The sequence below is a fragment of the Xenia sp. Carnegie-2017 genome, unplaced genomic scaffold (genome assembly GCF_021976095.1).
Source record: "Xenia sp. Carnegie-2017 unplaced genomic scaffold, XeniaSp_v1 HiC_scaffold_6, whole genome shotgun sequence".
Lineage (NCBI taxonomy): Eukaryota > Metazoa > Cnidaria > Anthozoa > Malacalcyonacea > Xeniidae > Xenia > Xenia sp. Carnegie-2017.
This window is the reverse complement of record NW_025813526.1, coordinates 16,935,323-16,962,876: the sequence shown is the minus strand read 5'-3', so window position 1 is coordinate 16,962,876 and position 27,554 is coordinate 16,935,323. Positions and strand designations below refer to the sequence as shown.

The following is a 27,554-nucleotide window of genomic DNA, read 5'->3' as shown; positions in this document are numbered from 1 at the left end:
CATATCTCATTTACGCAACCTCATTATTGTCTGTCTTTCGAACGGTTGACAAATACAAATGCTATCTTTCTACTAAGAATCCTGAATTTTATATTTCACTTCCATTTTTTTATTACTGTGACAGTCAATGAAATTTGAATATAGTGTTTGTCAGTTGCTCTGTCAGTCTTTGCTGTACAAGAAGCCAATTGCGTTTTACTAAAAAACACTTGGTTTACAATAATATGTTATAGTAAGCTAGTGTTTGTTGAGTTGTTGAGGCATGCGAATTTTTAAGATAATGAGACAAACATTACTGTTTGCTAATCATTGAAAGCGAAATGAAATTCTGAACTGACAAAGAAAATTTTTAATGTGAAAAATTTTGCTGCAGGTGTCAGTATAGCTGGATCCGCCCCTCCGTTTACCGCACTAAAAGATACTTAGACCTAAATGGACTCTAACGTGTAACGTCACAAACTTTACATGGCCACGTGCGTTGTTTGGAATGTAAATTACACGAAATGGTGATTCTAACCCCACAAAAATTAGTTATTTGCAAAGTGTAACGTCAAAACAAACTAGCTTACGCGACACAGCGTAACAAAATGTTCACAGAACAGAGGAAAAAATCAAATGACAGTTTTTGTTTTATTGGCACTTTGGGTAGTAAATGTATTGCACTGAGAAGAGCAGTGTTGTAGAACAAAATGATAAAGATTAGAATAATAAAAGTCTTTTTAAGGCATCTCAAATTCTACAGTGCTGTTCTATATATTAATCAAGACGCATGTAGTTTTACACATTAGACTCCAAGCTTTACAAGCTACAAAATTTTTCAATTACTTATATTTGTACTTTTTTACTGATAAAAGATATTTCATTTTTTTTGAAATTGAATATTCTTACCATCATTCCACCTAATTCCATTAAAAGTCTTTTCTGGGGGAAGTGAAATGTTTCGTATCTTCTTCAGCGTATCTTGAATTTCCTGACACCCTCTCAAACCTTTAATACTGCAAGAGAAACATAAGATTAATATTCTAACCAAATTAAAATAGACATAACTTTCTTCGTCTTTAAAAGATATTATTACTGTTTTTAGTAAAAAAAACAAAATATGAAAATTACAAAGCAATGCCTAAGAACATATTATAGTCCAAGTAGGCAGAAAATCTAAAATTCATTACACTGGGCAAATTACATATTTTTTAATAAAAAAATTATGTTTCTTCATGAATAGCTTTCAAATAATTTCTTTATCAAACCTCATAAAAGATACAGAGGAATTCTAACGCAATTGATCGAAAAGAAACAAGTAATGTTTTAGGCAAAGCTACCGCTTTTAAGATAATGGTTTGTTCAAATAATGGGAGTGAAAAATTTTTTTGACAAATACTGTAATAAGTATTTAAATTATGGGCAAGCAAATGTCAAAGCAAATTTATTTGAAAAGTTTAAATAATATTTAAAAGCGTTAGCAATATGATGAATGTATAAAAAATGCTACTTATAACCTAACACCACTTAAAATCTTATAAACCTAAAGTTGTTTTATAGATACAATGTTTTAGTGGATTCTTTATATGTATGTAGCGTAGCTACATGATTTAATAAATACTTCAAGACTCTCAAATATAATAAATCCTCAAATTTATTGGACAACACTCCATAATAGACAATTTTTGTAATAGGTGCCTTCCCCAAATTACAATTTAAATTTTATCTTTGTCGCAGTGTATGAATATAGTAAGTTTGAATCAGTAACCATATGTTGCACGAAATGTAACTAAGGTGATACAACTTTAAGTAAATGGTTTGAATCCGGAAGTATCGTTACATGTTTGTAGATGTAGATCAATCAGGTTACTTTCAGTGTTGGCCAGGGTTTGACATGTTCGTCAAATTCGAGTTCGATATGATATCGTTGACATTCGTATCAACCAGATTGTCATTCTTTCGTTTCATACTCATAACTCTATCAGAATTTTCGGCTGAGTCCTCGATTTCACCTTGTATTTTATTAACATTACACGCTTTCGGTATTTCTTCATCGAGTTCACTTAATATTTTTAGTTTCCCTTCGAGTTGTTGTGCGATGATTTCGCTACGTTCTACAAGATCATCATGTTTGTTTTAGAAAACCTTTTAAGAAAGTGGTTGTTGTGTTAGAATGGATCATTTATCCTAATGCAGATTCCGTTTTGTAATTATTAAAACAAATGTCAGTGGCATTTTTTACCCCAGCTCTCTATTCGAGATTTTTCACCATGCATCTTTAATCTAAAACCATCTTTGAAGTTGAAACACACTGCATATTTTCTTATTGTAATTAATTAATTTCAACATTTTGAGTTAAACGACAAAAAGCTTTTAGAATAAAAATATGCACAGAATCTATTTCAGAAATGCTTTAAACGCGAAGTGCTCCATTTTAATCTGTTTGTGTTTTATAAGAAGACATATTTGTTTGAGCAAACCTTGTAAGTATGGTGGTAGTTGTGTCAGAATTGGACTTTCTTATCAATGCCGGTGCAGATATGGTTACTTTGGAAAGAATTGTCAGTGTAAGAATTTTGTATTTATTTAGTCCCTTTTATTTCCTTGACTATTTACTATGCATTGTTAGTTCAAATATATATCCATGTTGAGATATACATTACTCTGTTTACAAATTTTATAGATAGAAACAACATTTTAAACTTAATATTCGCAACATAGTAATTGTAATAAGTTTATGTGCATTCTAGCTTCATGTAAATGATAACTGTGTGCTCTTGAACTGCTTTGCAGCTAACTAGTTTGATTGTTTACAATTGTCTTATTACAGCATAATTTTTACGCTGTATTATCAAGGTTTATTTGTCAGCTACATACAAGCAATATTTAGTTGATATTTTTACATTTATGATAAAGAAAATTTTAAAAAAATGAAAAAAACTATTTTTTACTAAAATTTAATTGAAAAATTAGATTAACATCAATTATGTTGTTTTTCTCACAGAAGATCACAACAAAACAGAAAAATCCTCATAGATTTAGCTTCATTTTTGATAAACTTCGTCAAACTGACTACAATTGTTCGCACCTAGGTTTGCCTTCTTATATACAATGCCATTTATTTTTAAACATCAATGTGTGTAAATAATATAAGCACATAGTTTCCTACTGATTAACTTTGTGCCACCCAATCTTATGTACACCCATTATGTGCGCAGTATTTTTTACTAGTAATTTTTATATTTAATTGTAGATTACAATGCTTGCATTAGACGACCTTGTAAGAACAATGGTCTTTGTATCCGTCTTGATTTTTCGTATCGATGTAATTATAAACATGGGTACTCTGGAAAAATTGTGAAAGTAAGTATTTTTTGAAAGTAATCATCGTTTCTCAGAACAAGTATAAGCAAAAGATGTATTTTCTATCCACACAAGTATTTTTTGTAATACATCTCGTAGCTTTACAAAATAATCTTTGTATCTTGAAATTTTTTTATATTTGTATATCTTTAGCCATGATATTTTTTTATATAGGCTCCATTTATGGCTAAAATTTTCATCATCTGCCCACTTAATCAAAGAAAATTTTGAACTAAGTATTAGATGAAACTAGTTTCAGTAACAGATTACACTTTGATTTCACTGTAATGTATTTTTTCTCTATTTCTTTCAATAAAACGCTCAAAAAAATTTGTACGAATGAAATAGTTTATGCATTATACCCTTCACATGCAGATTCCCTCAAATTAGTAACTAATTCATAGCATAATATATGAAAACCAAATTGAAATACAGACATGTATTAAGACATTAATAAAAGTATGTTTCCCTATGGTTTGCTGATTACATGAGCCCAGCAGCCAGGATTCAGCCAAGCGTTAAATGATTTTGGTAAATGGAAACGATTCAATAGTTATCATCAGATAAATCTTCTCAAGCAATTTCACATTATTCTGATATAATTACTTCTCAAAACTTTTAAAATTGAAATGACCAATTTGCCCTAACTTGAGAATTACAACTCGAGTGACATGTAGTGCTTCGCAAACAGTTGTAATTTTAACCTTGAAATTTTGGCTATTTTAATCCCTTGAAATCATCTGGCTAGCTTGCTATTCGGGCCAGCCCGCCTCCATGTAATCAGGTAGTAAGAATTACATTCTTATTTATGTAATTCATTTTGTTTATTGCGTTATCCAATTACTCTTCTGTAAATTGTGTAACATAAACTAAACGATCGAGTTGCGTCTTTTAATGTTTTTTTTTGCATGACCTCACATACTCTTAACTTTTATTTCTCCCATATTTTTGTTCAGTCCTCAGTTATATAGAGTTTAAAGCATATATAAAAGTAACCTCAAAACAACCACAAAACAACCTCATGTATAAAGGTCAGGCAAAATCAGTATCTTGAAGAATTAATTTATTTATGAAGTATAAAATAAGGGCTGGATGTGAGCTAATGTGCAATCCAATTGATTTCTTAATAGACTATCTCATATTTTTTTCGTATCATAAATGTAATGAAAGCAAAATTTGAGGAGTAAATCCACATCAGATACCAAATTCAATCGAAACATGCAAATGAATGTAGTATGCAAATATAATACATTTTCAACATTTAAATCCATCAAATGGTTGCCCTAGAGCCCAGACAAATACAAGCAAAAGTAAATGCAAATATCTATGTATTATCTAAAATATTGCCACTTCCTATTTGTGACTAGAAGTCTAGAATATGCTAGTACGTAAGTGGTATGTACTCGTATATCCGTCGTATGTACTTGTATATCAGTCGTATGTACTTCTATGTACTCCTATTTCACTCGTATGTACTCGTATTTACTCGTGTGGTGTTTTAGTCACGATTCACTAATCTTGCATTCGATTGCTTTACTGTTTGTTATTTAAATTCAGCAAATTGTATTATAATACACAATGAACGCACTGTGACACAATCTAACGTTATTACCACCTTTTGAAAGCGTGCGGTCTTCCAAAATTAAATAATGCTTTGCAATGGAATTATATACTTTATTCAGATAATTTAAGCTCTGTTAATGAATTTCCCTTAATCTTCAGTTGTACATCGTCAGAAGACAATGAAATTTGAAATATGGTATTCGAGCGTTTCGTTTATTAGTGTTGTTCAACAACACAGTATTCCAGCACTTTCCAGCTTTTGATATTTGAAATGAGAGATGAACAGACAAACAGCACTACATAATGCTGAAAGTTCTCTTTCCCGTCGTCATCAAAGGAGCGCGTCGTCAGTAAATAATCATAAATATATAAACATTATTTACGAAATTTGCTTCACTTGGCTGCGTTTCTATCTATTCAAAATAAGCAAACAAACCCCAAAATGTGGATTAAATTGTCAGAATTTGTTTTACAACCTATTTTAAGGGGTTTTTTTTATTAGACACTTTGATGTGGTTTCTTCTTGTTTGCTTAGGCTGATATTATATTTTAATTTTATGAGGTGGATAGAGTTTATGAGCAGTTAAGTGCAATATCGTGTGTGGAAAGAGCAATAATTTAATAGAAAAAGTGACGTGTCTTCCTTTCAATATGTCGTAAATCTTACAAGTTATTATGTAATTTGTCTAACAAGGCAAGCTTTATAAAAATGCAGAGCTTCTGCAAATGATTGTGCTCTCTTGTTTATCTTTTACAAGCAACTATTACACGCGTAGACCACTCGATTGAGATAAAATTATAAGAATTATCACTTCAAAGCTACTTTTCCTCTGTATATCAGCTTTCTGCTGTCTTTAGAATTTTTATCATGTCACTTCAACAACATTTAAACAGTATAAAGAGCAAATAGTTGAGCATTGCCAAGAATTTTTTTTGTGCCACGTATAGATTGTTAAGAATGCAATTATTGCAATGCATGGCTGCCAGTCAGAAATAGAACAGTCAGTCTAGAACTTTGCAGGAACATTGGCTAACCGCAGCCAACGTTCTTATAAATTATATAGCACTTAGTTGCACATGCAGTAAAGTAGACATATACTGTTTGTTCCTCTTATTCTGGCATATCTTGATAAGTATAATGCTGATCGACTAATATTACCGGAACTCTTCTTGCAGCCATTCGTATAAATAAATGAAAAGTATAATTGCATCTGTATAACCTGATATAGTCCATCTTAATGTCTTTACTGTGCTAAAAAATATTTACTTCAATAAATGAAAAACTTTTAATTTCAAAATTGCTTTTCCACTCTATGCATGTTTTCAGCAATACTTTGAATATCAAATACTTAAGTTCATATCACTTGCTTCAGCTGTTTCGTTTGTTAATTTCACCACATACCTACCAAGAAATGTTTTGCGCAAGATTAAATAATAAATAACTAAAATATAGAGTGATACAAGTTTTTTAAAACTAAATCCATCGCAACTATCTCCAAGCGTTTTGAATGTAAAAAATTAACACCAGCACTTAATTAAATTACTGTTAATTGATGAGATCTTAGTATTTCTTGAGATTCAAGACCTCTTCATAAAGGTCTAGATTACAAACGTTTTCAAATGTAAAGATAGTTCACAAGTAAAGTGAAGACATGCTAAAATTAGTTATGACAAGACAATAGCTATACCTTTTGTTCGTTGTTTGTTTCGTTATGGTAACTTACTGCGTAATGATAGTATGGCGAGGCTTTTAACGATAATACACTGCCACTCCTTTTAACGTAGTATTTGTTATATTGAACATTAACTTGCACTGGTAAAGAGATTTCTTTAATTTAGGACTTTCTTACAATCAAAGATTTTTGTTTTTAAAATAGCATTTTTATAATAAAGCAACCATTTATGTCTCAAAGTTAGCTCGATTAAGAATTAATTGCTTAACTAAAGTAAAGCAAGTATTCAGCTGTGTTACACCGAGTATTCTCTAGAATAAAAACATAAACAAAATTATTGCACATTAAAGAATCAGATGGTGTCCTTTAAGAATGTAAATCTGATAAATTATATCTAGCACAAGGCACAATTTACAAATGGCATGATGATTGTTTTTCATCCTAAAGCTACTTCAGCAAATATTAATTCATGTTTTTAGTATTGACCGATCTATGTTTGAGCTTTTCTGATGTTTGTGTATGACAGTGTAATAGTTTGTTTGGTAATTAAGAAAATGAGATAAAATACATCTCATAGAGAGTTACGCTAGAGTTGTCACTGTCTGGGCAATTGTCTTCACGGTACTTGCATCACAAAAGGGCGAAGTTATTAAGTTAAAACCGCCTAATTTGACGATTGCCAGTTTATTAGATCCCATAAGTACGATGTTAAATAAAACTTCAAAACTATGAGTAAAATTCTTCATTCTTTTGAAATGAGCTGTAGCAATAACAAGAGAATATAATAAAAGAAAAATAGTTATTATTATTTCTTGTGCTTCATTATAATAATTTTAATTGTCTATGCTCTGCATATTTTGAGGCGTTAAACCGTCACTATATAACGTCACCGATATCTTATCACAACTCACTTCATTCGTTGTTCAGTCGGGCCACTTATCAATCTCATGAAACATTGCTCCATTGAATGAATATGATGAAGTTGAATACATGCATCGTGGTAGCAGTTCTGGTCGTAATGGTGAGCAGATAAAGCATATTTACAAGAGTGATTGTTGCAGCTAAAATATATAATGCATTGCATGTACCAAATATTAAGTATCAATCAATTTTTTACGATTTTAGCTGTCGCGATAAAAACTCACTATATTTTATTTGACGACATTAGCAGATTGTCAAAGTAGAATAAAACGGCTTAAGACAACAAGCCCGGGCTTCTGTAATGTATGTATACATACTTCTTGTATTTAATTTTTGCTATTCGGGTCAAAGTAAGTATGCTTAATTTAAAGTGGTTCTGATCTTCAAAACCGCATGTTGCACAGAACTCTTGAAGCAGTGGGATTTCCCAGTTTTAACTTTAAGCTTTTCCCTTGTTCTTTGCTTTTTGAATTGCAAAGACAAACAGGGGAGTGCAAAAGCGAAAGAGTGTGAGGAACGAAAATGTCATCAAAAGACCGAACTTAATGAGCGGGAGGAAGAGATATCACTTAAAGGCCCACAACTTTGTCTTAGTCTAAACGCCCCATAATTACCTAGTAATCCACAACTTTTTGACTAGCTTTATGTCTTAATACACTATAGCATGTATTAGTTTGCACGCCTTGAAGGTGCAAAAGAGAGTGAACTAATATAGAGTTTTATGCTTTTATTGCTGTGGTAAATGTCATTTGAAGTGGAAAAAATGACAAAGCTTTTATGTGATTGCGTAGGAATCCTTGTTTGAAGGCTTTTCCGACTGAAATATATTCGTCGACATAAGATCAAATAATCTCCAATCAATCAAATCTTTTGTTTCATGCTTAAATGCAACTTTCCTTTTTATTCCTGTTTCTTCTGACATGAGTAACTTAGATTTTTTTGTCGTGTGTCATACCTTGAATCGGAGTAAAAAATTGAACACGTGTCTTGTTAAATAATTATTGCGACAATTATATGCAAAAGTAAGACATACGTTATATATAATTTTGTAGACATTATCTGCTGATGCGTGGTGGAGAAGACCAAGTAAGCGAAAAGTTTTTTCCCATTTAGCTACCAGTATTGAGCACAAAATTAAAACCACGGTGTTTCTTCCTATTCCGAGAAATATCTCTTCGTCAAATTAAATAAAATTTTCTCATATCAACACAGTTCCTTTATTGATATTTTACTTTGAAGATGAATGCTTTGTGAATGATAAAGATTTCTTTGTCCCTTTTATTTGATCTTTAGCTGAATATTCTAGTTTTGTGGGTTTCTAGAACACCTTCTACGATGTGTACAACTAATAATTCCACTACATATAATAAAACAAATTTCATTTTTTAGTTTCGTTTTAAAGAATGTAGAAATGCTGTTTAAGTACGAGTTTAATATTTTTAGCGATTAGCATGTAAGCCTACTATGCATCGACATTATAGCACTTTTATATGGATTTTCAATTTTACTTCACAAATCTTTGGCGAATGTAGTTTGGATAGTTTTACAGCTGGAGATTGTAAATTTGTAAAAATTACCATTGAAATTAATAATGGAAGGTATGTATATACGTTGTACGAAAGACTTTAAAACCACACTTCTCTGTCATACAAAGTATGTCTAAGTTTATTTGAATGTCTGCTTTGATTATGTCGGATGCACGTTAATACTATTTAATTATTCTCGAATGTTATGCGCCATAAATAAATATATTATTGATTGTCGACTAGTGCTCTGGATTGTTCTTTCCAGTTGATGAATATTCTACAGCGCTATTAATAAGCTAAAGCGTGCATTTGAATCTTCAATGTGTTTTAATAATGAGCAAATAGTGTAATACAAATTTGTTTACGAAGCATGAACCTCATCATATTATAAAGGTTAAAACACCCGACACTTAGCCAGAAGAATAAAAGAGCACACGCTTTCACCGACAAAATACTATTAAATTATTCTCGTTAATACTATTTAATTATTCTCGAATGTCATGCGCCATAAATAATATATTATTGATTGTGGACGAGTGCTCTGGATTGCTCTTTCCAGTTGATGAATATTCTACAGCGCTATTAATAAGTTAAAGCGTGCAATTGAATCTTCAATGTATTTTAATAATGAGCAAATAGTGTAATACAAATTTGTTTACGAAGCATGAACCTCATCATATTATAAAGGTTAAAACACCCGACAGTTAGCCAGAAGAATAAAAGAGCACACTTTCACCGACAAAAACTCACACATTCACAAACATCTACAAAATCTTGAATGCAAATCTAAATACACTTCATCTTATTTCATATTGGCAACTATCCATTCACCCCGAAAATTCAAAGGTCAAAACCCTATTTACATAAACAAGCACAAACCCGACTTCAACAAAGAAGTCCAAAATGTTATCACTATTCTAAAATTTCTAACTTTCTAATTTTATCCTTACTTTACGTACCAATTACTATTTCCTAAGCTTTAGTGCACCCATTTAATGCGCATCGTAAGAGCACTTTGGACACGTTTCAACTCATCAATAGCGCTGTAGACAACACAAAGAAACATTCGAGAGCACTTAATATAATTGTCCACATTCATAACAATTACTGACGCCATATGAAAATCGGGAATATTCGAGTAGCATTACCTTGCACTAAATAAAAAGGTCATTAAGGCAAAGCCAATGGATATGGCGTTCTTGCAGTTGCAAAAGTGTATCAGCAACAAACTATACAAACTATATTTCTCTTTGTGAAAAATTTCTTTCGTGCAAAGTGTATACATGTTTATTGAATGTCTGCTTTATCTTGATGATCCTTCCTTTGAATAGCATGTTATTGACAATTATCATGTGCTCTTGAGTGCTCTTCAAAGGAATATTCAAGTGATTGTTACCATGAAAAATCATAAACATTTGCTATTGGAAATGTTTATGATTTTTCAAAAAGGCATTCGTCTTGCAATAGTAAAATCTTTCCTTTTTTTTGGTATTTCATTTAAAAAAAATTCGTGAAACATTTAATATGTACGTCAAGACAACGTAAACATAGAAGTTTAGATTTGTATATTTTATATTTTTAAATGTTTCATTTAGGGGTAAAAGCTTGTTCCTCGAGACCGTGTAAAAATGGTGGTGATTGTAAAAATGTTGGATCATCTTACAAATGTAAATGTAAATCTGGTTTCAGCGGTCGAAATTGTCAAGGTAAACATATTGCTATATCTTCTCTTTTATACAATTTTTTTTCGAATGTTTTTGTTAGAAATTTCATATTTAACAATGAAAAAATAGATGCGTCTTTCTAATTTTAACTAAATGTTACACACCAATATATATAGCATACTAAAATATTAGTATTAAAAACATATAAAATAACCACTAAACTAAAAGAATATTTCTTCTCCTTATTATTATTTCCCTTTTATCAGTTTTTGGAAAAATGAATTAATTGGGATTTAATAATCAATGTTGGTATATTCTCCTTGTTTTATTGATGAAATTTAATTATATTTTTGTGCATCCGCGTTTTAAATCGGAAGGACTCCAAGTTTATGCAGTAAGTTTATTAACATAAGTTTAAAAATTATTAGTTGCCGGTTTGTTACGGACTTTATTATACAAGCATGTAAGCAAATCAAATATTTTTCTCTAATTGTTGAATTTTTATGCAAAAATTGCTAAAAGTACCTGCTTGTTTAAAAACAAATATGACGAGGATAACAAACTTGTATCTTTTGTAACAAATAAAACTAACATTGCATGAAAAATAAATTCTCATTTTTGACGAAACTGTTCGTTGTCGACAACTGAACGTAGTCGACAATCAACATTCTGTTTCGGTTGTGGTTTCCCTCTCAAGAAATTGTTTTTATTCGCAATGGTAATTAATGGATTTTTCCAATTTGTGAAATGAAATTAGATAAAAAAAAGCAAGGGAGCTATTAATGCCGGAAGTTGAAAGTCAGCTTTCCGTACGCTTGTCTTCGTTTCTTCCAAGGAAAAGAGCACTACCCCAAAAAAAGTCAACAGAGCACTGCATGTTGCACGGTGTAAAAAAGAAAGCTGTAAAAAGGGCGAACCGTTAAACCTTTTGTATTATGGTAAATTTTGACAAATATTGATAGCTACAAATTGAAATACACCTTACCAAAAAATGTTAAAATTAAAGCAGGCATGCATGTGAAGTACTTGTCTTGAAGTACTTTATCCAAGCTAATTTGCAATGTATGCGAAACCATCTAGATATGTTCTACACCAAGTGGTGGGCCGAAGGGTGTTCTACTGTGCTTAGCAACTTCTAGTTTTCATGGTAAGGCGCAGTCAGCGGCATACCACTATGCTATCTAGAAAGATCTATACGCGCTCGAGATTTTGTATCACCTTCGTAAATTACTCAGAAGCCCGCCTGAAATCGCGATGTTTGTGCAGTGTATAGCAAACATCCGTGTTATAGATATAATCGAGTTTTATGGCGCGATTTTAAATTGGTGTTTTCAGTCGTTTGTTTAGCTGCTATAGCAAATTTTAGAAAAATGAGCTATGGCCTATTTGTCAAGTATGGGAGCAGAAATTGAAGTTCAAATTAAGCTCAATTTGGAACACACAATGTTACTACATATCATGTAATTGCCAGCGGATGATTGTTTGCTAATTGCTTTAAGAATATGCTTTGGAATAAAACCTTTGCATCGGATTAATCATCAATTATTAAGGTATGAAAAGCACAATGAAATCAACATTTGGACTGAACATTTTTTATGATATTATAAATTTTTATGTACATTTACTATAATCATTGAGACTCTGAGGAAAATCCTCGGTCAACTTCATTTGAAACTGTCGATGCCACCGTCACTGAAAATACAGACTACAAACATGACAAACACATCCTTGTTTGGCTTAAACGGATGCAAATAATATGTTGCAAATTTGTGATTTTGTAAGATGACATGTATCAATGAACATGTGCGTTCATTAACTTTTAATTAATAAAATTCAGGCTAATGCTGGCCACCATTCGTATAGTTTTATTCCTAAAAAGAAAGGACTCGCTGTTAACTGATGTACACATGGAGGTATTATCAATAGATTTTAATACAGCTGTTTTTTAAGGATTAGGAATAATAAAAGTTCACCCCATGCTACACTAAACCATAATAAACATTAACAAAATTTTTAGTTGCTTAACTTATGAAAGTTGTTTAGTGTTTACTCATTACTCACCAGCTGGGAAGAATATTAGCCGAATATATGTACATTATTTACATTACTTAAATGTTAAACATAGAAGTCATTGTTCTTTGATACAACACTTTGATTGTGAGATAATTAAATTTTTTATTTATCTTTTCAGTTTGGCACAATACTAAGAATCGCTAGTTTATAATTGTTTGTTCTCTGCAAAACCAGAACCTTCTAAAGGCACTTAGTTTAGCAATATCATATGGCTTATTGTAGCACTTTAGACTTTAAAAATAGTTGGATCTTAATACATATATATCTCCGTATTTTACCATCCTTTTTACCATCCTTCTCAACAATATGAGATTGCTGGTTAAATACTTTGGCTACAGGTAACATTTACACCATGTGTATGTTTTTTTAAAATATAGATACAATGACATGATATGATATTTGATAGGACCCAATTTCCTCTGACTAAAATAAACATATGCAGTCATCTTTCAAGAAACTTAATTGCTCATTTGTTATTCAATCTTTTTGTTGTTTCCATGGTGATGAAGGAGGGCGAATATCATTCATTACACAAAGTAGAACCCTATAACTCTAGCAATAAGGAGATATGAGTAAATTATCATAACCAAGCGACATAAATTTTTCTATGGCACTTTTCTTTGACATACATTGCTTTAAATTTTGAGTTAGTATGTATCTTTGTTTATCTATTTTAGTATTAAGAAAACCTCAGACTTGCCAGAATGCTAACTGGTGGAAATCTTTTAACAAAGAAGGCTGGTCAACTTGTGATTCCAACAACAAATTTATAACTGGTTTTTGGCGCAACAGGCGTAGAAAGTTCAGAAGGTTTGGAAGGGTTAAATGGTTTGGAAAGGATGGCATTTACAGACTTGAAGAAGCTAAGTGCTGCTTGTCAAGTAAAACGTATAGAGGACAGAGTAGCAAATGTCAAAATGCCAACTGGTGGGACACTTTTGATAAGTGAGTATCTTCTGCATTAAATCAATATATTAGCCATTTCAACTGGGCCAAGTAAGTCATGAAGAGTTGCAAAGCAAAAAATTGGGTTTTGTAAAAACACTACTTATCTGAAAAATATTGAAAATTATTTGTTTGTGTAATTTAAGTAATTTTTAGCCAGCAAGGTTTGTAATATTCTTTGAAACAGAACTATATTTCTAATTAGAATTTGTTCAGACCTTTTGATTTCAACTAAATAAAACTTTTATAGACTATTTGAAGGAAAAGAACTCATAAATTGCAAATTAGTTATTTGTCAAATTTTATATTTTAGACCTGGGACTTGGAGTGTTTGTCCCAATGGGTATTTTCTAAATGGTCTCTATCGTACCAAAGGCCAAAGATTACACAATATTGAGGAAGGAAAATGTTGCAAACCAGTCAATCATCCAGACAGGTATGGTCATTGTTACAATGAAAACATCATACGCAGGTTTAACAGGAAAGGGTGGACAACGTGTAGAAAACGTGGTTACTACGTCACTGGGTTTTATCGAGATCTTCATGGGAACTGGCTACACAATATTGACTACTTAAAATGTTGCAAAATGTTTGCAGGTATGTAACATTTTTTGGTAAATTTTTTCTAATGGAAACGTTTATGATTAAATGAAACATTTATTATGTACGTATGAAAGACGTGAACTTAGAAGTTTAGACTTGTATATTTTATATTTCAAACTTTTTCGTTCAGGGGTAAAAGCTTGTTCTTCGAAACCGTGTAAAAATGGTGGTGATTGTAAAAATGTTGGATCATCTTACAAATGTAAATGTAAATCTGGTTTTACTGGAACGAACTGTGAAGGTAAGTGTAAACTTTTCCTTCCACTTACTTTTTTACGTTTTTTGGAACAAGCATGTCTCCTAAACTATGTAAAACATGGACACATGAAGATCAATAAATAAATAGGAAGGCTGCCTGTCATTATTAACGTATGCACGATCATTAAATGTAGATATGATCTTCGCACCTTGTAGATATGATCTTCGCACTTTCTTGGACAATGATATGATCTTCGCACTGTGTAGATATGATCTTCGCACTTTGTCGCACTTTTGGTCAGAGCACTGCACCGGCACCGCAGAGGTCATGGGTCTTAAATTGTTTAACAAAGTGCGAAGATCATATCTACATTTAATTACAAACACCGCGCTGCAAAAAACATTCTTTCGTATGAACGATCATAATAAAAAATCTAAGTTTAAACCCTTTCTCGCGCTAGCTGTTTTCTCAATTTAGTTGGCTTTGGTTTCTAATGCGATTAGTGCGTATTGTGCACAACCCACGATAAAGGGATGAAAAATTGAAATCTCACTCAGTGACCAAAGTCGTTTCCTGCATGTTCTCACTTTATGCTGAACTGCTTGAATGCTAAACTATGAACAAATCAATTGAAACCATTAATGCTTAAAACATTGAACATTTTTTTCTGCTTCTTTTATTCAGCAACAATTCACTTAAGAGACTTTACTTTCACTACAAGCGACATCATAGTATTAGGTGTGATAAAACTTAAGCTTGTTGAAACATGTGAAAATAAACTAGGAAAAAAAGCATTTAGTTTTACAAAGAAATTCGAGTTGTTCCTTTTCCGTTCTTTGTGAAAGTTGTCATAACATGTAGAAAATTTGCCTATAAAAGACTTCTTGATTTGACATTACGTGAACAACATTTCCAAACACGCTACAATTACCACATCTTTGAAAGAGCTAGTGTATGCTGAGGGTAAATAAACGTTTTTCGAGAAATTAATAAATACTGTTGCAAAACTACAAGAAAAATTTTAAACAAAAATTTGGCTGCTCATTTTTTTGTATTTGTTTATAAATGCATTCCTTTTTAGTTACAAAGATTTTTTGGGAATCAGCAACAATAACTGCATGCAGTCGTACTGGAAATCCAACTTAATTATGCTTTATACCTTTATTTATGTGCTAAAAATCTTTTGAGAATTTTTAGGCCATAAATATTTATTTTCATTTTCTAGTTGGAGTTTGTGATCATTCTCCTTGCCAAAATGGTGGTTCGTGTATTGTTGTTGGTAGTTCATACAAGTGTACATGCCTTCCAGACTTCATTGGTGTTCACTGTGAAACAAGTAATTAATAAAACTTTTGTTTAGAAAATAACTTTTAAATCTTTGTATTTTGTAAAAAAGAAATTCAAAGTTTCCTAACACGACCGATTGTTTTAATCATTTTCTCAGTTGATAATATTAATTCCAAAATCCAAATTAATTTTTGGGCTTATTTTATAGAGATTCCAAATCCTTGTGAGCCAAATCCATGTAAAAATGGTGGACAATGCAACATTTTGGGCAACAGCTACACATGTAAATGCAAACCTGCTTTTGGCGGAAACAACTGCGAATATTCACAATGTAAGTATAAACACCAGAAATTTCATTCTCAGCTACGTAATTACAAAAACAACTAGTGATTTCTAATTCAATTTTGTTTGTTAAAATTTAATTCAAAAAATTTAATCTCAAGACATTGTTAAATAAACTTTGGTCTGCATGCTTTCATGTTGTTCATTATTAATAGTACGTAACTGGCATGATGGAGAAGACGAAGTGCAGGGCAAAGAGTGTGTAATATAACTTGCAGAAAACATTGAACATTATTTTCGTTTAAAAGTCACATATCAACTTAAAAATAATGATCAGTCCGTCATTTAAATGACCTTTCTAAATATGGTTCTGCAGCAAACATAGACTCTGCGGTTTTTCATGAAAATTTCGCTTTCCTCGAAAAGGTAAAAAAAGAAAAATCTGTCCCTTAAACGATTATAGAAAGTCAAGAAACATTTCATATTGCAAACTTTAACATCGCACTCAGCGTTTTCCACCATGCAAAAATATTTAACTATACAGAAATTGAATATAGTTCCTGTTTCATGTTGCATTTCTTATAATTTCTGTAGCAACATGCGTTGCATCTGGATCCTCATTACACCTCATTTGATGGCAAAAGATTTAACTTCATGGGAGATTGTGAATACGACTTTGCTAAAGATTGCAGCGAAAACAAACTTTTTACAGTCCGCACTAAAAATACGCGATGTGGGAGGTTTGTCACTTGTACAGCGGCTGTTAAGATCTATATAGCTGGTTACTTCATTCAGTTCACACGTCAGAGACGTTCCGCAGTTGTAAACGGAGTTAGGCTTTCACAATTTCCAATAGTTCGTCCCGGTATGTGTTTCTAGGTTATTTTTTCTTGACATTTCATTTTTTAGAGATCAGTAAAACAAAGAGATCTTTTTGCTTTTAGTATATAACTATGTTTTTTAAGGATTTAAAATCACCAATCCCAGTGGAAGTTGGCTGGTTTTTACTTCTAATATCGGAATGTCGACGAGTTGGAACAGTAGGACATACGTCAAAGTCACCGTTTCAGGAAAATACAAGGGAAAAATTTGCAGCACATCTCTATGTGGCAACAACAATGGTCGTCGAGATGATGACAATCAATACAGTACAAAATGTTCCCTGCCACCTCAAACATGTTTCCCTGACACCAAAAAGAAAGCTGTAATAGATAAATGCCACTTGATGTCCGATACTTCATCTCCATTCCACAAAGCATGCAACCGTTATGTTGATCCAGCCGCCTTGATCAGTAACTGTAAATATGACGCATGTCGCTGCACAGATCCAATGAAATGTGTTTGTAACGCTTTTGCTGCTTACAGTAAACTTTGTGTTGAATATGGCGGTGTAATTGACTGGAGATTCAAAGGAACTTATTTATATCCAAAACTCAAAGAATGTGGTGAGAATTTAACGAGAAAAAGTGTTTCTCGAAATGATTTGTTTATGCATTCATAAAATATTCACTAAAAATTCATTATTTTTATGTAGAAAAAACATGCAGTAACAAAGGAGAAATTTTCACAGAATGCGGATCTGCTTGTGCAAAAACATGTCGTGATATATCACGTGGTTTAAAATGCAGTGAAAGATGCATTCCTGGATGCCAGTGTCCAAAAGGATCTTACTTGGACGACAAGAATCATTGTGTTCCTATGAAGAAATGCCCATGTTTCTTTGAAGGAATTTATTACAAGGCGGGTGAAAGTGTGAAAGTTGGACGTTGTAAAACCTGGTCGGTATTTCTTTAAGCATAATTATATCAATAATTTTTATCTTCACTATAGTTTCGTTTTTTTGTTTTATGTCTTTTCTTCAGTACGTGTAATATGGGAGCTATGGCGTGTGTGGAAGACCGAAAATGCTCCTCCAAAGGTAATAATAACAATGACTTTTTTACATGTCTAGCTACAACATGTAAAGTACTAAGCTATGAGTACATTTGCTAAAAAAAAATAAATTTTACGTTAAAGTTGAAGAAAATGTGAATGTTTTGGAAACAAAATTTTTTTCATGATTAGCCGTAAGAACATTCATTCATTACACATAAATATTTTGTTTTTTATTTATTTGCATGTCAATGAATGCTCTGTTAGAAACGTTGTGCGAGCAAATTAAATATTTTTATAGGTCCTTGTGAGTCTTTTCCATGCAAAAATGATGGTGTTTGTTCTGAGAAAGGAAATACATTCTCTTGTAAATGTAAAAAGGGATTTCAAGGCAAAACTTGTGAAGGTTTGTCACATCATACTTTTGCACTAAAATTTGACGAGACAACTTGCAACACACGGTTTTTTACTCTAATGTAGCTACATTTTACATTGGCATATGATAGATAATTAACAAATAGATAACATTTAACCACTGTCTCGCCCCGGTGGCTCGTGGCCACTTTTGTAGCTTTTATTACAAAGGACGTCTTACTCGTGTAACTATAACTGTATAGACAACGGTAAATGTTATCTATTTCTTTTACATAATAAAATCAAAGGAATTCCCAAATTAAACCGTCAAACAGTTTGTTTTCTTTGTCCCCCAACACTTGGAACATTGAAATGTCTGGATTATCCAAATATTGCGCTTACTTGATCTATAAGGTTAAAGAAATACTATAAGTTAAAATGTGAATGACTAACAAAATAAATAAGCAATGGCTGATCAGTGTTTTGAAATTTTGTTATCGACGATGTAAAATTAATGTTTGAAAACTGGGTTTTCTTTGTTTTGCTCCAATACGTCAACTGCCTGAACTAGGTCTTTGTGAATATCTTTATTTTCCACTCAGGGAGGTATTGCGATAAATTTTCAAATATATCTGCAATTTGTATGTTTTAATTAACACGAAATTTTCTGTGACGTCAATTCCGGGCGTCTGTCCTCTTATAGATCATAGCTCTCGACCAATGAAATTGCTCAAATTCTTCTGGTTATTATATAATACATACATGGATCATTAGTATCTCAACTTAAAAAAAGAAATGATAAAGCTTTCAATTGCACCAAATCATATGCGATTTTATTTATTTGATAGTTAGAAATATAAACCTATAGTATTACTAAACATTTATGTGTTTTAATAAGAGAAATAGTTATGATCAATTAACCCACTGAAAAAAATTATATTAATTTAGTTTTCCTTTTAAAATTTCCGATGTTTCGGGATATGTAATTTTAGAGGAAATAAATATAGTGTAGGGCTGTCTCTCCTCCATTTATTTTAGAGGAAATAAATATAGTGGAGGGATGCTTAATTAACAAATACAGTTTTATAGCATGTTCTCTACATTTATGTGTCGGAAAAATGTCAAGTAGTGTCAGGGCTTTGAATCGTTGGGGACAGTGTTATTAAGGATTAGAGAGGAGAGTGCTTCTGCTACTGATAGGTACTCATAGATTTTTTTATCTCAAGAGGGTGGGGGTTGTACAGCGGCTAAGGTATTTTCTTAATGACGTTCCCGATAATAGTTATATAATTTGATTTAATTTCCAGTTAAACTGTTGCTGGAATTGCTTGAATATATATTCAGAGTTTTTGGTTAATACATACTTCAAATTTTCCCCATTCTGCGTATTCAGTTCGTAAATGTAAACGGAAAGTATAATTTAGACTAATCGTATGGTCTTTCTTTACACATACAGAGTTAACACCAACACCTTGCGACTCGCGTCCATGTAAAAACGACGGTATTTGCACAAACAATGGAGATAAATTCACGTGTGAATGTGCTTCTGGTTTTAAAGGCAAAACATGTGAAGGTTTGTTCATTGATGAGTTTTGTAAAATAGCTAATTTTTAAGAAAAATAATTTAATGTTAAGTCAAACATCATAAATTGCCATGATACAATGATTAAATCTAAGGTGTTCCGTAATTTTGTATTTTGTTCGATATTGCCTATATATTAATGCTTTAAAATGTTTTAGGTTATGTTAAAAAGATTATTGTAATGTATAAATAGCTAGACAATTTAAGCAATTGTCTCATGAACCTGAGAAATTCAGGTGACTCAACGGGATTCGAACCCATGACCTCTGCGGTGCCGGTGCAGTGCTCTGACCAACTGACCTATGAAGTCACACAGTGGTGAGCAGGTCAATTTTGTTGGGCTCATGTTTTCTCGTGAAAGGATTGTCATATGAAGGAATGTTTTATGCAGTGCGGTGTTTGAAATTAAATGTAGATATGATCTTCGCACTTTGCTGGACAATTTAAGCAATTGTCTCATAAACCTGAAAAATTCAGGTGACTCAACGGGATTCGAACCCATGACCTCTGCGGTGCCTGTGCAGTGCTCTGACCAACTTAGCTGGTTAAGACAAAGTCCTTTCGCGTTTATAGCTACTTATCATATTTTAGAACGAAAATATATCAAAAAACTGCAAATATACGAATAGCTATTCAAGAGTTTTATGATTAAGCATAAAAAATTCTGTTGTATAAGGAACTTTACACTTAAGAAACAACACATATGTTTTAGAAAATCAAATGTTATTGGCTTCAAAAGTTCAGTACGATGAAAAATAAATAAAAAAAGAAATATTTAATAAAATGAACTGTCGTTTCATCTAAGCCTAATTTTTTGAACAAGTCCTTTTTACATAGCCACACACTTAAAATTCACAATTATTGAAAATCAATTTATTATTTTCATGTTCAATGACTTATGCAACAATTGAAAATCATAATTTTCTTGTTTTTGGTTTATTAACACATTTTGCGTGATTTGAATATAAACGTTTTCGAATACTTGCATGCCTTTTTTTTAAGATAAATCACGATATTTGGTGTTTTTTTTCAATATATTGCTGTCAATTAAAATTACAAAAAATAAAGTTTTTAATTTTAACATAATCATTGTTAAATGAAGATATGATCTCCGCACTTTGCTGGACAATTTAAGCAATTGTCTCATGAACCTGAAAAATTTAGGTGACTCAACGGAATCCCGCTTAATTTCAAACACCGCACTGCATATAACATTCTTTCATAAACATTGTTACCGAATTAGTGTGCTGCGCTCCTTTGCATTTTACATAAAGCTCAAAATTTGTCTGACGGTTTTTTTCTAAAATATGTTTTTATATAGTTGGAGTTTGTGATCATAGTCCTTGTAAGAATGGTGGTTCGTGTGTTGTTGATGGTAGTTCATACAAATGTACATGCCCTCCAGACTTTATTGGTATTCATTGTGAAACAAGTAAATGGAAATCTTACAGTAACACTACGTAACTAGAAAAAATGCGTGATCCGATATCAGGGTTATACATAATGCAGTAAAACGTTCACTGATGTAAACATTTTTATTGAACAAGCTTTCGTGTGTCTGTCTACAGCCTTCGACATGTTAGCCTCCGTCGAAGGCTCTAGACAGATAGACGAAAGCTTGTTCAATAAAAATTTTATATCAGTGAACCTTTTGACTTCACTACGTAACTAACACAAATATATGGCTTAAAATAATAAACATGTAGTTTCATACTATAGTATCATGTTTTAGCAAAAACTAGAACATTTGACTGGTTTCACCTTTATACAAATACAATATCGGGTCTAAATATTATGAAGTTGGTATTTTTCAACAAAAGTCAATTTTGGAACTGCATCTTTAGCAAATAGATTTACGTACTCTAACAGAAAAAATTATGTTTTAAAAATTATCTTACAAATAGTATTTTGGGTTTTATTTAGAAGTTCCAAATCCTTGTGAGCCAAATCCATGTAAAAATGGTGGACAATGCAACATTTTGGGTAACAGCTACACATGTAAATGCAAACCTGCTTTTGGCGGAAACAACTGCGAATATTCACAATGTAAGTATAAACACCAGAAATTTCATTCCCAGCTACCTAATTACTAAAACAACCAGTGATTTCTAATTCAATTTTGTTTGTTAAAATTTAATTCAAAAAATTTAATCTCAAGACATGCTTAAATAATCTTCGTTCTGCATGCTTTCATGTTGTTCATTATTAATAATACTTAACTGGCATGAGAAGACCAAGTGCATGGCAAAGAGTGTGTGATGTAACTTGCAGAAAACATTGAACATTATTTTCGTTTAAAAGTCACATATCAACTTAAAATAATGATCAGTCCGTCATTTAAATGACTTTTCTAAACATGTTGCTGCAGCAAACATAGACTCTGCAGTTTTCATGAAAATTCCGCTTTCCTTGAAAAGGCAAAAAATGAAAAATCTGTCCTTTAAACGATTATAGAAAGTCAAGAAACATTTCATATTGCAAACTTTAACATCGCACTCAGCGTTTTCCACCATGCAAAAGTATTTAACTATACAGAAATTGAATATAGTTCCTGTTTCATGTTGCATTCTTTATAATTTCTGTAGCAACATGCATTGCATCTGGGGATCCGCATTACACCTCATTTGATGGCAAAAGATTTAACTTCATGGGAGATTGTGAATACGACTTTGCTAAAGATTGCAGCGAAAACAAACTTTTTACAGTCCGCACTAAAAATACACGTTGTGGGAGGCGTGTCACTTGTACAGCGGCTGTTAAGATCTATATAGCTGGTTACTTCATTCAGTTCACACGTCAGAGACGTTCCGCAGTTGTAAACGGAGTTAGGCTTTCACAATTTCCAATAGTTCGTCCTGGTATGTGTTTCTAGGTTATTTTTCTTGACATCTTTTACATTAATCTTTATAATATAAAGGAAAGTTATTAAAGAGCTTAAAAATTATGACAGTAGGTAAACCCCTATTGTCACCTCATTTTTAGTAGAACAAAGAGATCTTTTTGCTTTTAGTATATAACTATGTTTTTTTAAGGATTTAAAATCACCAATCCCAGTGGGAGTTGGCTGGTTTTTACTGCTGACATCGGAATGTCGACGAGTTGGAACAGTAGGACATACGTCAAAGTCACCGTTTCAGGAAAATACAAGGGAAAGATTTGCAGCACCTCTCTATGTGGCAACAACAATGGTCGTCGAGATGATGACAATCAATACAGCAGAAAATGTGCGTCATCATCTCAACCATGTATCATTGCTTCCCAGAAGAAAGCTGTAATAGATAAATGTCACTTGATGAGCGATGCTTCATCTCCATTCCACAAAGCGTGCAACCGTTATGTTGATCCAGCCGCCTTGATCAGTAATTGTAAATATGACGCATGTCGCTGCACAGATCCAATGAAATGTGTTTGTAACGCTTTTGCTGCTTACAGTAAACTTTGTGTTGAATATGGTGGTGTTATTGACTGGAGATTTAATGGAACTTATTTATATCCAAAACTCAAAGAATGTGGTTAGAATAAATTTGTAAACTAGCATTCGCTTTTTTTAACACTTTGACACAGAATAGTTGTTCGTACATAAATAAATTTATCCTTGAAAGTTCATTATCTGTTATGTAGAAAAAACATGCAGTAACAAAGGAGAAATTTTCACAGAATGCGGATCTGCTTGTGCAAAACATGTCGTGATATATCACGTGGTTTAAAATGCAGTGAAAGATGCATTCCTGGATGCCAGTGTCCAAAAGGATCTTACTTGGACGAGAAGAATCATTGCGTTCCTATGAAGGAATGCCCATGTTTCTTTGAAGGAAATTATTACAAGGCGGGTGAAAGTGTGAAAGTTGGACGTTGTAAAACCTGGTCAGTATTTCTTCAAGCATAATTATACCAATAATTTTATCTTCACTATAGTTTTTGTGTTTTTCTTTAGTACGTGTAATACGGGAGCTATGGCTTGTGTGGAAGACCGAAATTGCTCCTCAAAAGTGAGAATAACATTGCGTTTTAAGGCTTGAAAGATGTCGAAATAAGACAAGTGAAATGCGGTGATTAGTCACCAGCAAAATGTTGCCAATTGAATTTTATATTAAAAATTTATGAACTTGAATTTTGTCAAACAAAAACCTTTTAACAATCAGCTGTAGAACATTCACTTTTAGCTACACAAGAAGATTTTAACGTTTGCTTACCATATATAAACTCTTTCGTTATTTAATTCTTCAAACACAAACTTATTCTAACAAACGCTTACTATACTATATATGTTTATAGGTCCTTGTGAATCGTTCCCATGCAAAAATGATGGTGGTTGTCTTGAAGAAGGAGATACATTCTCTTGTATTTGTATCAATGGGTATCATGGCAAAACTTGTGAAGGTTTGTTATGTTACACTTATAATTAAGCAACTTCACAAGTCAAATAACAATTCTTTTATTGTTACTACTTCAAGTTTTATATAAAATGCAAACATGAGATAACTGAATTGCGAAAGCGATTAAATTAAATATTTTCTACTAGATAACGTTATTTATTTGCTTACGGGCGTGGTTTTTGTCAAAAGCCTGTTTTAAGGTTAACCTATATGTTTTAATGAAAAATCTCCGCACGCTCCTCCCGTCAGTCCTTGCACTTTATTAGGCATACATATTTTGTATGTAATTAGAAAGTTGTCGATTTTCATTGTTTGGTTTTATCTTCTTTTAGCTTCTTACCGCCATCAAAATATCAGCTTTTTATATTGTGGTTCTCCTAACTAAAAAGAAATATAAAATAGGTTTACCACATTAAAGTGGATATCTCCGAAACTACTGCGGTTTAAAATACAAATAGTAGTTGTCACATTAAATTGGGTATGCTCACAGATTTTAAAAAATATTTGTAAATTTTGGTCACCAAACAACTTTAACAAAACTCTTTGTCATTGTTATTTAAAATTTATATTTCATAGTTAGTTTTGTGCCATCATATTTAATTATATGCGTTAAATATCAAGAAAAATATCATTTACAGTAATCCTATAATCTTTCTGTCCATAGAGTTACCACCAACACCATGTGACTCTCGTCCTTGTAAAAACAACGGTATCTGTTCAATTAATGGAGATACATTTTCGTGTGAATGTGCTGTTGGTTTTGAAGGCAACACTTGTGAAGGTTTGTAAAGCTTAAGTTTTCCTTAAAGTAATTTGTGAAAATACAGTTTCATATCAATGTATAAGAGTTGAATATGGATGATAAAATGTTTTAAAATCATTCAAATATCAAATAGAACTTGGTTCTCACACACCGTGACTGGCATAATGTACCTGTCTAAAACGCAAATAAAATTACCGCATAAACATAAGCTACATATGATATTAGCAATAATAACACAAGCAAAACGTTTAAAACTATTTTCATCACAAAAATTGTGACTAATAATTTTTAATTTTAGTTACGAATGCATGTGCAAAAGGACCTTGTAAGAATGAAGGTGTTTGTACAATTGTTGGATCTTCTTATAAATGTGAATGTAAATATGGTTTCACTGGAAAGAATTGCGAGGGTAAGTCTACTCATACATTTTCTTAATTGAATTGCAATCAACATGCATTTAAATCAGGAGAGATGCAGAAATTTTATAGAAAATAAATCTCGCAAAGTTGATACTGCCAGACTTCAAATGACGCCAGATTACCTAAAACTTGACATTATTCATAATTTAAGTTTTTTATATCAATGACACAAATAGACGTGTCTTTTCTATAGCAGCTTTCATTAGCATTTTGCACAGGTTATTGATGAATATGATCAAAATTTTTGAAGTACTAGGTACTATTATAGAAAACATTCTTAATCATTTTTAGCAAAGTGTAATACAAGAGTAACATTCTATTTAAAGCAGCTAGAACAGATTATGAAGATATACCATTTATTGTCAGTATGCAGATCAAGTTTACATACAATTAAAATATATTTTTGATATAGTTGGAGTTTGTGATCATAGTCCTTGTAAGAATGGTGGTTCGTGTGTTGTTGATGGTAGTTCATACAAATGTACATGCCCTCCAGACTTTATTGGTATTCACTGTGAAACAAGTAAATGAAAATCTTACATTCATTGTAACACTACGTATCTAGAAATAATGCGTGATCCCATATCAGGATTATACATAATGCAGTAAAACATTCACTGATAAGAAACTTTTTGCTGAATAAGCTTTCGGTTTTCTGTTTACAGCATTCTGCATGTTAGCCTCCGTCAAAGGATGTAGACAGACAGCCGAAATTTTGTTCAATAAAACATTCTATATCAGGGAACGTTTGACTGCAATACGTAAATAACACACATATATGGCTTAAAATAATAAACCTGTAGTTTTATACTATAGTATCATGTCTTACCAAAAACTAGTACATTTGACTGGTTTCACCTTTATACAAATACAATATCGCGTCTAAATATTATAAAGTTGGTATTTTTCAACAAAAGTCAATTTATGTAACGATATCTCTAGCAAATGGATTTACGTACTCTAACAGAAAAATTATGTTTTAAAATTATCTTACAAATAGTATTTTGGGTTTTATTTTAGAAGTTCCAAATCCTTGTGAGCCAAATCCATGTAAAAATGGTGGACAATGCAACATTTTGGGTAACAGCTACACATGTAAATGCAAACCTGCTTTTGGCGGAAACAACTGCGAATATTCACAATGTAAGTATAAACACCAGAAATTTCATTCCCAGCTACCTAATTACTAAAACAACCAGTGATTTCTAATTCAATTTTGTTTGTTAAAATTTAATTCAAAAAAATTTAATCTCAAGACATGCTTAAATAATCTTCGTTCTGCATGCTTTCATGTTGTTCATTATTAATAATACTTAACTGGCATGATGGAGAAGACCAAGTGCATGGCAAAGAGTGTGTGATGTAACTTGCAGAAAACATTGAACATTATTTTCGTTTAAAAGTCACATATCAACTTAAAAATAATGATCAGTCCGTCATTTAAATGACTTTTCTAAACATGTTGCTGCAGCAAACATAGACTCTGCAGTTTTTCATGAAAATTCCGCTTTCCTTGAAAAGGCAAAAAAATGAAAAATCTGTCCTTTAAACGATTATAGAAAGTCAAGAAACATTTCATATTGCAAACTTTAACATCGCACTCAGCGTTTTCCACCATGCAAAAGTATTTAACTATACAGAAATTGAATATAGTTCCTGTTTCATGTTGCATTCTTTATAATTTCTGTAGCAACATGCATTGCATCTGGGGATCCTCATTACACCTCATTTGATGGCAAAAGATTTAACTTCATGGGAGATTGTGAATACGACTTTGCTAAAGATTGCAGCGAAAACAAACTTTTTACAGTCCGCACTAAAAATACGTTGTGGGAGGCGTGTCACTTGTACAGCGGCTGTTAAGATCTATATAGCTGGTTACTTCATTCAGTTCACACGTCAGAGACGTTCCGCAGTTGTAAACGGAGTTAGGCTTTCACAATTTCCAATAGTTCGTCCTGGTATGTGTTTCTAGGTTATTTTTCTTGACATCTTTTACATTAATCTTTATAATATAAAGGAAAGTTATTAAAGAGCTTAAAATTATGACAGTAGGTAAACCCTATTGTCACCTCATTTTAGTAGAACAAAGAGATCTTTTGCTTTTAGT

The 27,554-nt window shown here is 32.0% G+C and overlaps 3 protein-coding genes across 3 annotated transcripts in view; all 3 read left to right on the top strand.

Annotated features, from left to right (window-relative positions):
• Window positions 1–3,661, top strand: part of LOC124457825 (neurogenic locus notch homolog protein 1-like) — a 30,619-nt gene extending 26,958 nt beyond the window's left edge. Inside the window, exons 3-4 of the mRNA XM_047008016.1 lie at window positions 3,233–3,342; window positions 3,517–3,661. Of these exons, the coding sequence (XP_046863972.1) occupies window positions 3,233–3,342; window positions 3,517–3,573 (167 nt within the window). The 3' untranslated portion in view covers window positions 3,574–3,661. The remainder of the gene's footprint in view (window positions 1–3,232; window positions 3,343–3,516) is intronic.
• Window positions 3,662–7,449: 3,788 nt separating this feature from the next.
• Window positions 7,450–16,692, top strand: LOC124457212 (adhesive plaque matrix protein 2-like; the record flags this gene model as incomplete). Its single annotated transcript, XM_047007492.1, has 9 exons — window positions 7,450–7,599; window positions 8,552–8,585; window positions 10,621–10,731; window positions 13,440–13,707; window positions 14,021–14,304; window positions 14,441–14,551; window positions 15,735–15,845; window positions 16,005–16,127; window positions 16,673–16,692. Coding segments are annotated over exons 1-9 (1,116 nt in total), but the record flags the coding sequence as incomplete, so codon positions are not given.
• Window positions 16,693–16,695: 3 nt separating this feature from the next.
• LOC124457210 (neurogenic locus notch homolog protein 1-like) lies at window positions 16,696–27,307 on the top strand. The gene is made up of 18 exons (XM_047007491.1): window positions 16,696–16,943; window positions 17,044–17,523; window positions 17,613–17,856; window positions 17,941–17,996; window positions 18,252–18,356; window positions 19,761–19,877; window positions 21,208–21,318; window positions 21,810–21,932; window positions 22,472–22,744; window positions 22,919–23,398; window positions 23,508–23,584; window positions 23,626–23,722; window positions 24,162–24,266; window positions 24,927–25,043; window positions 25,324–25,434; window positions 25,857–25,967; window positions 26,465–26,587; window positions 27,135–27,307. Exons 1-18 carry the CDS (start codon window positions 16,733–16,735, stop codon window positions 27,305–27,307), a joined length of 3,114 nt encoding a protein of 1,037 aa, XP_046863447.1. The 5' UTR covers window positions 16,696–16,732.
• Window positions 27,308–27,554: the final 247 nt, after the last annotated feature.

What these genes read in the sequence shown, in the direction of transcription:
- LOC124457210 (XM_047007491.1), top strand. Translation starts at nt 16,733, where the DNA reads ATGGGAGATTGTGAATACGACTTTGCTAAAGATTGCAGCGAAAACAAA. An exon ending in TCCAAAACTCAAAGAATGTG is followed by an intron (nt 23,399 to 23,507) that starts GTTAGAATAAAT and finishes TCTGTTATGTAG; the next exon opens with AAAAAACATGCAGTAACAAA. An exon ending in AACATGTCGTGATATATCAC is followed by an intron (nt 23,585 to 23,625) that starts GTGGTTTAAAAT and finishes CCTGGATGCCAG; the next exon opens with TGTCCAAAAGGATCTTACTT.